The sequence below is a fragment of the Nerophis lumbriciformis genome, linkage group LG12 (assembly GCF_033978685.3).
Source record: "Nerophis lumbriciformis linkage group LG12, RoL_Nlum_v2.1, whole genome shotgun sequence".
Lineage (NCBI taxonomy): Eukaryota > Metazoa > Chordata > Actinopteri > Syngnathiformes > Syngnathidae > Nerophis > Nerophis lumbriciformis.
The window spans coordinates 4,782,753-4,796,153 of record NC_084559.2 but is presented as its reverse complement, the minus strand read 5'-3'; the positions used below and the strand labels follow the sequence as shown (position 1 = coordinate 4,796,153).

Genomic DNA, 13,401 nt, shown 5'->3' with positions numbered 1-13,401 from the left:
TATTAACAGCACATCCATCACACAACCATACTTGCTAACCTTGAGACCTCCGATTTCGGGAGGTGGGGGGAGGGGGTGGGCGTGGGCGTGGTCGGGGCGGGGCGGGACGTGGTTAGGGGCGTGGTTAAGAGGGGAGGAGTATATTTACAGCTGGAATTCACCAAGTCAAGTATTTCATATATATATATATATATATATATATATATATATATATATATATATATATATATATATATATATATATATATATATATATATATATATATATCATACTTGCCAACCTTGAGACCTCCGATTTCGGGAGGTGGGGGGCGTGGTCGGGGATGGGGGCGTGGTTAGGGGTGTGGTTACGAGGGGGGAGTATATTGACAGCTAGAATTCACCAAGTCAAGTATTTCATACATATATATATATATATATATATATATATATATATATATATATATATATATATATATATATATATATATATATATATATATATATATATATACATCCTGAAAATATGCAAACAAAACTGTGTTTAGATAATTGATACTTCAAACTTGCATAAATAAATCTTAAGGAATATAACATAACTTGGCTTCTGAGAGTTTCAAAATGTAATGAATAAAATGCTAAAATTGTTGATAAACAAGCAATTATTTTAATAATTAAATATGGTCATTTTAAATGAATTATTACGATAATTCAAAACCAATTATTTGAAATATGTTTATTTTAATGTATTAATTCTATGGCTGGATGTAATAAGGAGTCCCGAAAAACTACAAATAAAAATACAATTAATTTTGATGTTTTTAGCAAAATATAGTAAAAATGTTTTTAGTTTTTTTTTTTTTTAATTAATAAATATATTTTTTTTTAGGTAAAATAAACATAATAATACAATGTATCTCTAGTCTGGATGATTTAGTTCTTGTCACCCTGTTGTCCTCCCGTCATGAAAAAAGACTGTCCTCACTCAGGTCCGCATGGAGGGGGCGTGGCTTCCAGCTCCGGCTGAAAGTCGGGAGATTTTCGGGAGAATATTTGTCCCGGGAGTTTTTTGGGAGAGGCGCTGAATTTCGGGAGTCTCCCGGAAAATTCGGGAGGGTTGGCAAGTATGATGTTATTGATGTTATAGATGGCAGTATTGTTCTGTTTAAGAGTGTCACAACATTGCTGTTTACGGCAGACGAACTGCTTTACGGTAGACAAAAACAGGACTGCTGTTGTTGTGTGTTGTTACCGCGCTGGGAGGACATTAATGAAACTGCCTAACAATAAACCCACATAAAAAAAAAAACAAGAACTCGCCCTCGATCCTTCTACAGTTATAACGTGTTTGGGCAGGCACGCTGTTTATATCGTGGGAAAGCCCAGGGCTCCCACTAATTCAGCGTTATAGTAAGTTGCATTCTTCATGCATTGTAGCTGGCGGACAACCAATATAGACACAGAGCTAACATTTCGACATCAGTGGCATTAATCGGAATAACGTAAGAGATGACCACTGCACTAGATGGTAAACAGTGTGCAGCTACGGAGTTTATGGATCCAACAAAAGCATTTGGCACATGAAATAAATTAGATCGGTATGGCATCAAAGGGTTGGTCTTGCACTTGTTAAGAAGTGATCTAACTTAAATAGGAAGCAACACGTGGAGCTAGGCCAGGGGTCGGCAACATTGAAAGAGCCATATTGGACCAAAAATACCAAAAAAAATCTGTCTGGAGCCGCAAAAAATTAAAAGCCTTATATAAGTGTTATAATGAAGGCAACACATGATCTAAGTGTCTATATTAGCTATATTAGCCTACTATCAAGTAGGCTAATAGTGACAGAGAATAGAACAAGGATGGACAATTCAACCCTTAACTCAACAATGAGTAGATGAGTGTTATGTGTGTGTATATGTGTAAATAAATGAACACTGAAATTCAAGTATTTATTTTATTTATATATACATATATATATATAATAAAATAAATCAAAATGACGATGTGTCGCAGGCTGACGCAAATCTTCGTTGACAGAAATGTTGAAATGTAATATTTATTAGACCCATTTTTACAACATTGGAAAACATTGGTAAAACAGAGGCTTCTCAGAAGGTGAGATAACGCCTGGAAATTACTGGCTTTTAATGACCAAATGTATAGATGTGTGTGTCCAAGTTAAAGAAAACGTCATTGGGTTTATTACAATCTTTGCAAGCTGTGTTACGTTTGCTGTGGTCTGGAACAACATGGCACATAAACAAATATCAGAAATGCAGCCAATATTACATACAGATAATGTGTCATGAGACATGCAAATATGAATTAAATACACAGAGGACATAAGTAAATGAGCTCAAATATAGCTACAAATGAGGCACAATGATGCAATATGTACATACAGCTAGCCTAAATAGCATGTTAGCATCGATTAGCTTGCGGTCATGCACTGACCAAATATGCCTGATTAGCACTCCAACAAGTCATTAACATCAACAAAGTTCATCTTTGTGCATTCACGCACAGCATAAAAAGTTTGGTGGACAAAATGAGACAAAGAAGTAGTGGCATAAAGCATGTCTTGTCTGTGGCATCTTTGAAGAAAGTTGTACATGTAAACAAACTACGGTGAGTTCAAGGACCGCCAAAATTAGTAGGACAAAACGGCAGCACTTGCCAAATACTCTCATCAGAGAATCATTTTTTAATATAAAGAGTGAGATTTCTAACAATTAGGGAGGTTTGTATCATGTTGTCTACCTACAAAAACTCTAATAAAAGAAAAATATATTTTCCCCCCCATCTTTTTCTATCATCATACATTTTTGAAAAAGCTCCAGGGCACTAGGGCGGCACTAAAGAGCCGGATGCAGCAGGTTGCAGACCCCTGAGCTAGGCGAACGTATGTCTACACACTACATATATCTTGTGGCGTTCCCCAGAGGTCAATACTGGGACCAAAATTGTTCAATCTCTACACTGCAAAAACTGAAATCTAAGTAAGATGAAATATCTTAAATAAGGGTGATATTTGCTTATTTTCTGTCTGATAAGATAATTCTTCTCACTAAGCAGATTTTATATTATAGAGTGTTTTACTTGTTTTAAGTGTTTTGGTCCTAAATGATCTCAGTAAGATATTACAGCTTGTTGCTGAGATTTGATGACCTATATTGAGTAAAACATGCTTGAAACTAGAATATCAACTGTTGCAAAGCTGTGTCATCAACACTCACAAGTATAAAACTACTTTTTTGAAGTAATCATTTCTTATTTCAAGCATGAAAAAAAAAAAAATCATGACTTTGACACAATTGTGTCTCATAATTAAAAGAGATGACAGCCAAATGGACTTTGCTGTTTTATTTTCAATGAAACAATAGAAAACACGTAATCATATAGTAGTACAATTGGCACAGTACAGTAAACTGACAGTTAATATTTAAACATTTAACATTTCAAACAATTTTGAACAGAAATAGTTCATGCACATTCAGATAAATTCTTCAAAATGACAATTAAAACATTTTTGGCCGGGCGGCGCACTAATTGACTGAAAGAGCACGCACTTGGCGCGATGATGTCATGTTATCCATGGAAAAATGCATTTTTAGACAATATGATTTGCCTGAGCGGCTAGGAGACCCCGAGAGTAACAAGCGGTTGCCTTGTTGCCTTTCCATTAAGAACAATAAATTAGTTTTTAGTATAAGTTTGCTGGTTTCAAGAAATGTAATGCCGAGCGCATATCATTATGTCAAGATAATGGCACTAGCGTTTACTTCATTTAAGAATATTTTTCAACATATTGAGCAAAAACGTCTCTTTTTTTTTTCTACCAAGAAAAGTGCACTTGTTATTAGTGAGAATATACTTATTTTAAGGTATTTTGGGTTCATTGAAGTTAGCTCGTTTTACTTGTTTTGGAAAGTCTTGACAAGCCACGTGTTTTTGTTCTATTGGCAAATAATTTTGCTTAGTTCAAATATAATATCCCTCATTTTTGTATTTTTTTTCCTTGTTTTTGAACATTGACTTTTTAAAGTTAAAGTTAAAGTTAAAGTTAAAGTTAAAGTACCAATGATTGTCACACACACACTAGGTGTGGCGAAATTATTCTCTGCATTTGACCCATCACCCTTGATCACCCCCTGGGAGGTGAGGGGAGCAGTGGGCAGCAGCGGTGGCTGCGCCCGGGAATCATTTTTGGTGATTTAACCCCCAATTCCAACCCTTGATGCTGAGTGCCAAGCAGGGAGGTAATGGGTCCCATTTTTATAGTCTTTGGTATGACTCGGCTGGGATTTGAACTCCCAACCTACCGATCTCAGGACGGACACTCTAACCACTAGGCCACTGAGTAGGTTTGCAGTGTGGTTTATGAAGAAAAGTCCAAACCCTTGATTTACTGAATCTAAAATATTGGAATTCACTGATGTGGTGCATTTGCAAACAGCTAAAAGTATGCACAGTAGGCACAAAAGTGCAATAATTCTTCTCAACAAAAGAGGAGAAAGATGTTCTTACTAGAGAAAATGCTTACTTAAAACAATTGTATGCACGTCCAACAGCTAAAACACAGTGACGTGCGGTGAGGTTGATGGCTGGTGAGGCACTGACTTCATCACAGTCAGATTTACAAACATATGAACCCTAAAGAGTATCTTATTCACCATTTGATTGGCAGCAGTTAACGGGTTATGTTTAAAAGCTCATACCAGCATTCTTCCATGCTTGGCACTCAGCATCAAGGCTTGGAATTGGGGGTTAAATCACCAAAAATTATTCCCGGGCGCAGCACCGCTACTGCTCCCCTCACCTCCCAGGGGGTGAACAAGGGGATGGGTCAAATGTAGACGACAAATTTCATTACACCTAGTGTGTGTGTGACAATCATTGGTACTTTAACTTAACTTTAACTTTACACATACAAACTGTAGCACACAAAAAAGCACATTTAATAAAAAAAACGTTATTATGGTCTTACCTTTACTTATAAATTAAGTCCATGCGCCGCAACTAAAGCCCTCACTTCAACTTTCCACGTGCAAGATTGAATCTATTTAAAAAAGTGTAACCGAGGGTTTATAAATGTCGCCTATACTGTATGAAACTACAAAATAACAAACATGGAGGTTCCAGTTTACACGAGGACCACTTTATTTACCTTCTTTCAAAAACCTCCGCAACGTGTCATCACTTCCGCTCTTAGCGCCTTCAAAATAAGAGCTCAAGGCATATACTGTATAACAGCGCATAACAGGAACTTAACATCACAAAGAGGAAAGCCCATGAAAATAGGTTACAAAAGTTATTTAATAAGAAGCCAAAAAATGCAAAAACAATAATGTTCGTGTTGGAGGAGTTGTGAATTAGGTACACCTGCAGTCTGCAGGTGTACCTAATGTTGTGGCCCTGCAGTCATTCACAACTCCTCCAACACAAACATTATTGTTTTTGCACTTTTTGGCTTCTTATGAAATAACTTTTTTAAATAGATTCAATCTTGCACATGGAAAGTTTAAGTGTGGGCTTTAGTTGATATAATAATTCTACGGCGGGGGTGCAGGAGGCGGGATTACTGGAGCCTCAGCCAGTGCGTCTTTTGCAGCCGTTTTATGATTGCTCAGCACAAGAAATACGTTACACACATACAGTTGTTGACAAAATACACTGTACATTATATACCTCAGCTAACTAAACTATGGAAATGTATAATATAGTTCATATAGCAATACAGTCTCACTGCACAGCAGGCCAGCAGTTAGCCGAGTCCGCAATCCATGTTGAGGCCCTGAGTGACGTGCCTCAACTGGCTGCTGATCACCGCACCGCCTCTTCTCAGTATTTGAACGGCAAATGTGAAAATTCAGCGATTTTGAATAAAAATAATCTAAAACTGGTGAAGTTAAATGGAAAACAACTTTATAGTATAATCACTGGATACATATAACAATTTAATTAATTGTTTTTCTTTTTAGGGCCTCACCTGCCTCTAGTGACTGCACGTCACAGTTAAAACAACCACCATCCATGTATCTATCTGTAGTAAAATTACGCATCCCTTGTTTTGTTTGTGCAAAATAAAAAAGTTGCCTCATATTAGATTGCATACAATTTGGGTATAAATACTAGAGTGTAGCTGCAGTATATAAATATTACCTGGTACGATTTCAAAGATGTATTTCCCATTGTCGTCAGAGTTTGCGGGCAGTTCATTGATCTTACAGAACTGCAGCTGGATGAAGCCCTGTAAAACACATATTGAAACCACGATCTTGTAGCATTCCATATATCCTTCAAAGTAACCGGACTGAATGTCGATTCCTCACCAGGACCGTGGTCTCTCGGTCATCTTTGTGGTAAGTCAGAGTGCTGCCTCTCAGCACAAAGTAGCGCTGCTGCCAGTTCTTCACCAAAGACCTTTGTTGTTTTTTGAGCCAGCCGGCCTTCAGAGGTCTCTCCATGGATTTAGAGACGCGGCGTGAGCCAGGACCTGGGGTTCCCTCGGCAGGTAGTATGCTCTTGGACCGGGCTAAGATGCATCAGAGGGAAAAAAACATCACAGAAACTTCTTCGCTAAACGACTGCTTCCTCTTTTCACCCTGAACATGCAATATTTTTAGGATCTTCGGTTTTAACCCTCAGAGTGGGTAGAAACTGCTGACCAAGTTCCTGTTGGGGCTGCCAGCACAGAGCTGCGAACCATACAAAGGTCTCGAGATGACACGGAGTGCAGGTGCGGACACAACAAAGTGCAGTGACGATAGGACGGACGGTACATCTGAGCCAAGGCCGGTTTATGCACTTGTTCTTTATTCAGTGTGACTTGGTAAGACGACTACAGTATAGAGAAAAAGTAGGGCCTCGCTAGGGTAAACGGGAAGTGAGAACGGCACTTTGAAGGCCTCCACCTACACGTTTGAATAGTCTGTGGTCTCACACAAAGTCATATATGGTAAATGGGTTATAGCTCTTTTCTACCTTCAAGGTACTCAAAGAGCTTTGACACTATTTCCACATTCACCCATTCACACACACATTCACACACTGATGGCGGGAGCTGCCATGCAAGGCGATAACCAGCACCCATCAGGAGCAAAGGGTGAAGTGTCTTGCTAAAGGACACAACAGACGTGACTAGGTTGGTAGAAGGTGGGGATCGAACCAGGAACCCTCAGGTTCATGCCGTCAACATGTACAACATTCCTTGTCTCTTCTTTTAATTGGACGTTCATTGTTAAAGGGGAACATTATCACCAGACCTATGTAAGCGTCAATATATACCTTGATGTTGCAGAAAAAAGACCATATATTTTTTTAACCGATTTCCGAACTCTAAATGGGTGAATTTTGGCGAATTAAACGCCTTTCTAATATTCGCTCTCGGAGTGATGACGTCACATCGGGAAGCAATCCGCCATTCGTCAAATCAGCTCTGTTATTTTCCGTTTTTTTTCGACTGTTTTCCGTACCTTGGAGACATCATGCCTCGTCGGTGTGTTGTCGGAGGGTGTAACAACACGAACAGGGACGGATTCAAGTTGCACCAGTGGCCCAAAGATGCGAAAGTGGCGAGAAATTGGACGTTTGTTCCGCACACTTTACCGACGAAAGCTATGCTACGACAGAGATGGCAAGAATGTGTGGATATCCTGCGACACTCAAAGCAGATGCATTTCCAACGATAAAGTCAAAGAAATCTGCCGCCAGACCCCCATTGAATCTGCCGGAGTGTGTGAGCAATTCAGGGACAAAGGACCTCGGTAGCACGGCAAGCTACGGCGGCAGTTTGTTCCCGCAGACGAGCGAGCTAAACCATACTTGCCAACCTTGAGACCTCCGATTTCGGGAGGTGGGTGGTGGGGGGTGGGGGCGGGGGCGTGGTCGGGGGTGGGGCGGGGAGCGTGGTTGGGGGCGTGGTTAAGATATATATATATATATATATATATATATATATATATATATATATATATATGTCTTAATAAGGTTATCCAAAAAATAGTGCTCGATACCGTAGTAGAGCGCAATATATGTATGTGTGGGGAAAAAAAGTCTTGTGATTTTTTTCCCACACATACATATATATATATATATATATATATATATATATATATATATATATATATATATATATATATATATATATATATATATAAGAAATACTTGACTTTCAGTGAATTCTAGCTATATATATATATATATTTGTATATATATATATATATATAAATAAAATAAATACTTGAATTCCAGTGTTCATTTATTTACACATATACACACACATAACACACTTTAACATAACACGCACTCTTTTACTATGAAGCCATGTTGATGTAACACATGGCTTGGCATTGTCTTGCTAAAATAAGCAGGGGCGTCCATAGTAACGTTGCTTGGATGGCAACATATGTTGCTCCAAATCCTGTATGTACCTTTCAGCATTAATGGCGCCTTCACAGATGTGTAACTTACCCATGTCTTGGGCACTAATACACCCCCATACCATCACAGATGCTGGCTTTTCAACTTTGCGCCTATAACAATCCGGATGGTTCTTTTCCTCTTTGGTCCGGAGGACACGACGTCCACAGTTTCCAAAAACAATTTGAAATGTGGATTCGTCAAACCACAGCACACTTTTCCACTTTGTATCAGTCCATCTTAGATGAGCTCAGGCCCAGCAAAGCCGACGGCGTTTCTGGGTGTTGTTGATAAACGGTTTTCTCCTTGCATATGAAAGTTTTAACTTGCATTTACAGATGTAGCGTTAACACTCATCTACTCATTGTTGAGTTAAGGGTTGAATTGTCCATCCTTGTTCTATTCTCTGTCACTATTTCAGAACACACACATTATACAAATATACATTATAAAATCAATAAGAAAACGGGAGCTCTAATTTGGGAGTCTGAATTAGGATCAGAAGTTCCTATACAAACATTGCGCACTCACGTCGCCTTTTTGTATTGATTACTGCAGCTGTGCACTGGATTCATTCACAAATACAAACTACAACTCACAAACACTTTAGAGTTAGGCTCCACCATCAGAATGTGTACTTAAACTTATAAAGATCACATGGATATTATTCAGTGAGTTGATTCACCAAAACTAACCTGTTATACAGGAGGAAAAAGCACACAGGAAGTTTCAATTGTTCACAGACCTGTCGCGCTCATCAGAATGACAAGACACTTCCGGTCTGCAGGTGATAGCATTCAATTGGGAAGAAACGCCCTACTGCCCCCTACTGACCAATGTGAATACTGATAAATGTGTAATGACAGCTCCAAAAACAAATTCAAACCACAAAATACAATAAATAAATCAACACAAAAATGTGACACATTATGGGTGGGTCACATATGCATGTACAGTAGATGGCAGTATTGTCCTGTTTAAAAGTGTCACAACATTGCTGTTTACGGCAGACGGACTGCTTTACGGTAGACGAAAACTTGACTGCTGTTGTTGTGTGTTGTCAACACGTCACTCAGGTCCGCATGGAGCTGGAGGGGGCGTGGCCTCCAGCTCCGCCTGAATTTCGGGAGTTTTTCGGGAGAAAATTTGTCCCGGGAGGTTTTCGGGAGAGGCGCTGAATTTCGGGAGTCTACCGGAAAATCCGGGAGGGTTGGCAAGTATGAGCTAAACCCCCTGGATGTCTTGGCTCACACCGTCCCTTATGCCACCGAAGATGATCAAGAGAAGAATATCGACCCTAGCTTCCCTGGCCTGCTGACATCAACTCCAAAACTGGACGGATCAGCTTTCAGGAAAAGAGCGCGGATGAGGGTATGTCTACAGAATATATTAATTGATGAAAATTGGGCTGTCTGCACTCTCAAAGTGCATGTTGTTGCCAAATGTATTTCATATGCTGTAAACCTAGTTCATAGTTGTTAGTTTCCTTTAATGCCAAACAAACACATATCAATCGTTGGTTAGAAGGCGATCGCCGAATTCGTCCTCGCTTTCTCCCGTGTCGCTGGCTGTCGTGTCGTTTTCGTCGGTTTCGCTTGCATACGGTTCAAACCGATATGGCTCAATAGCTTCAGTTTCTTCTTCAATTTCGTTTTCGCTACCTGCCTCCACACTACAACCATCCGTTTCAATACATGCGTAATCTGTTGAATCGCTTAAGCCGCTGAAATCCGAGTCTGAATCCGAGCTAATGTCGCTATAGCTTGCTGTTCTTTCCGCCATGTTTGTTTGTGTCGGCATCACTATGTGATGTCACAGGAAAATGGACGGGTGTATATAACGATGGTTAAAATCAGGCACTTTGAAGCTTTTTTTTTAGGGATATTGCGTGATGGGTAACTTCACGGTGGAAAAGGGGTTAGTGCATCTGCCTCACAATACGAAGGTCCTGAGTAGTCTTGGGTTCAATCCCGGGTTCGGGATCTTTCTGTGTGGAGTTTGCATGTTCTCCCCGTGACTGCGTGGGTTCCCTACGGGTACTTCGGCTTCCTCCCACTTCCAAAGACATGCACCTGGGGATAGGTTGATTGGCAACACTAAATTGGCCCTAGTGTGTGAATGTTGTCTGTCTATATGTGTTGGCCCTGCGATGAGGTGGCGACTTGTCCAGGGTGTACCCCGCCTTCCGCCCGATTGTAGCTGAGATAGGCTCCAGCGCCCCCCGCGACCCCAATGGGAATAAGCGGTAGAAAATGGATGGATGGATGGGTAACATATTGAAAAAAACTTCGAAAAATAAAATAAGCATATATGTTGCCATCCAAGCAACGTTACCATGGACGCCCCTGCTTATTTCAGCAAGACAATGCCAAGCCCCTTGTTACAACAGCGTGGCTTCGTAGTAAAAGAGTGTGTGTACTAGACTGGCCTGCCTGTAGTCCAGACCTGTCTCCCATTGAAAATGTGTGGCGCATTATGAAGCCTAAAATACCACAACGGAGACCCCGGACTGTTGAACAACTTAAGCTGTACATCAAGCAAGAATGGGAAAGAATTCCACCTGAAAAGCTTCAAAAATTGGTCTCAGTTCCCAAACGTTTACTGAGTGTTGTTAAAAGGTTTTGGAGCAACATATGTTGCCATCTAAGCAACGTTATCATGTTCGCCCCTGCTTATTTCAGCAGGACAATGCCAAGCCACGTGTTACAACAGCGTGGCTTCGTAGTAAAAGAGTGCGGGTACTAGACTGGCCTGCCTGTAGTCCAGACCTGTCTCCCGTTGAAAATGTGTGGCGCATTATGAAGCCTAGAATAGCACAACGGAGACCCCCGGACTGTTGAACAACTTAAGCTGTACATCAAGCAAGAATGGGAAAGAATTCCACCTGAAAAGCTTCAAAAATGTGTCTCCTCAGTTCCCAAACCTTTACTGAGTGTTGTTAAAAGGAAAGGCCATGTAACACAGTGGTAAAAATGCACCTGTGCCAACTTTTTTGCAATGTGTTGCTGCCATTAAATTCTAAGTTAATGATTATTTGCAAAAAAATTAAAAATAAAGTCTCTCAGTGGGAACATTAAATATCTTGTCTTTGCAGTCTATTCAATTGAATATAATTTAAATAAATACATTTGAAAAGGATTTGCAAATCATTGTATTCTGTGTTTTTTTACCATTTACACAACATGCCAACTTCACTGGTTTTGAACGATAAACAACTTTTTAACAATAATTAAACATAATAAAAGCAGAATAAAAATAGGACATGTCTATCTTTTTACATACTTTGTTGGTCCCATAATCCCCCGCACACAAGCTGTCGATAACAATGTAACGTAAATGTTGCATCAGGACTTGCTTTATCTATGATCAGTCTGCATGTCTGCCTGTTGTGACCTCAATGTGTGGGAAGTTAAAACTATTGCATAAAAACACTATATATATTTGTCCTCGAAATATAGTATGAATTTTTCCATTTAGAGTATTTCCATTTGATTTTTAAAAATGTGCTTATAATAATAATGCAACTTGCAAGCTTCTGTAGTAGAAAAACTGTGCAACATTTTCTTTCTTCTATTTCCATCACAATTGCATTCGACGCTTCTTGATTTGTTCAAAAATGTTTTGGTTGATTTTCTTTTCCTGCGGTCAGTGAACGCAGCACGGGCCGGGCTGTACTTACCTATTCGTGCTGGGTCAGCTTTGAAGGTGCTGAAATCCCAGTTGCGACGCAGTTTCAGAGACATAGTCCTCAATGTCTAGTAGAGGTCAGAGTTAATTGTACACACACACACACACACACACACATTGACATTCACACACACACACACACACACACAGTAAAGTAAACTATCTCAAATCGCACTTCCTGCTTCCTGTGTGCTCATCTTTGTTGTGTTTTTTTCAAACTTTCAAAACACTCGTGTTTCCTCATGCCGTCTTTCTTTGCTTCCAGACTTGTTTTGAAGAAATGTTTTTTTTGTTGTGTAAATGATAAATAAAAACAGAACACAATGACTTGCAAATCCTTTTCAACTTATATTCAATTGAATAGACTGCAAAGACAAGATATTTAATGTTCACACTGACCATCTTTGTGCAAATAATCATTAACTTAGAATTTAATGGCAGCAACACATTGCAAAAAAGTTGTTTTACCACTGTGTTACATGGCCTTTCCTTTTAACAACACTCAGGGAACTGAGGAGACACATTTTTTAAGCTTTTCTGGTGGAATTCTTTCCCATTCTTGCTTGATGTACAGCTTAAGTTGTTCAACAGTCCGGGGGTCTCCGTTGTGCTATTTTAGGCTTCATAATTTTCAATGGGAGACAGGTCTGGACTACAGGCAGGCCAGTCTAGTACCCGCACTCTTTTACTACGAAGTCACGCTGTTGAAACACGCTGAAATAAGCAGGGGCGTCCATGGTAACGTTGCTTGGATGGCAACATATGTTGCTCCAAAACCTGTATGTACTTTTCAGCATTAATGGCGCCTTCACAGATGTGTAAGTTACCCATGTCTTGGGCACTAATACACCCCCATACCATCACACATGCTGGCTTTTCAACTTTACACCTAGAACAATCCAGATGGTTCTTTTCCTCTTTGTTCCGGAGGACACGTTGTCCACGGTTTCCAAAAACAATTTGAAACGTGGACTTGTCAACACTTTTCCACTTTGCATCAGTCCATCTTAGATGAGCTCGGGCTCAGCGAGCGGGTGTTGTTGATAAATGGCTTCCGCTTTGCATAGTAGAGTTTTAACTTGCACTTACAGATGTAGCGACCAACTGTAGTTACTGACAGTGGTTTTCTGAAGTGTTCCTGAGCCCATGTGGTGATATCCTTTACACAGTAATGTCACTTTTTAATGCATAACCGCCTGAGGGATCGAAGATCCGTAATATCATCGCTTACGTGCAGTGATTTCTCCAGATTCTCTGAACCTTTTGATGATATTACGGACCATAGATGGTGAAATCCCTGAATTCCTTGCA

The 13,401-nt window shown here is 39.8% G+C and overlaps 1 protein-coding gene across 1 annotated transcript in view; it reads right to left on the bottom strand.

Moving 5' to 3' along the window:
• LOC140679213 (rho GTPase-activating protein 25-like) overlaps positions 1 to 12,219 on the bottom strand; it is a 31,463-nt gene extending 19,244 nt beyond the window's left edge. The window contains exons 1-3 of the mRNA XM_072914199.1: positions 12,083 to 12,219; positions 6,315 to 6,517; positions 6,145 to 6,232 (exon numbers count right to left, since the gene is read on the bottom strand). Of these exons, the coding sequence (XP_072770300.1) occupies positions 6,145 to 6,232; positions 6,315 to 6,517; positions 12,083 to 12,146 (355 nt within the window). The 5' untranslated portion in view covers positions 12,147 to 12,219. The remainder of the gene's footprint in view (positions 1 to 6,144; positions 6,233 to 6,314; positions 6,518 to 12,082) is intronic.
• Between the last annotated feature and the right edge of the window lie 1,182 nt (positions 12,220 to 13,401).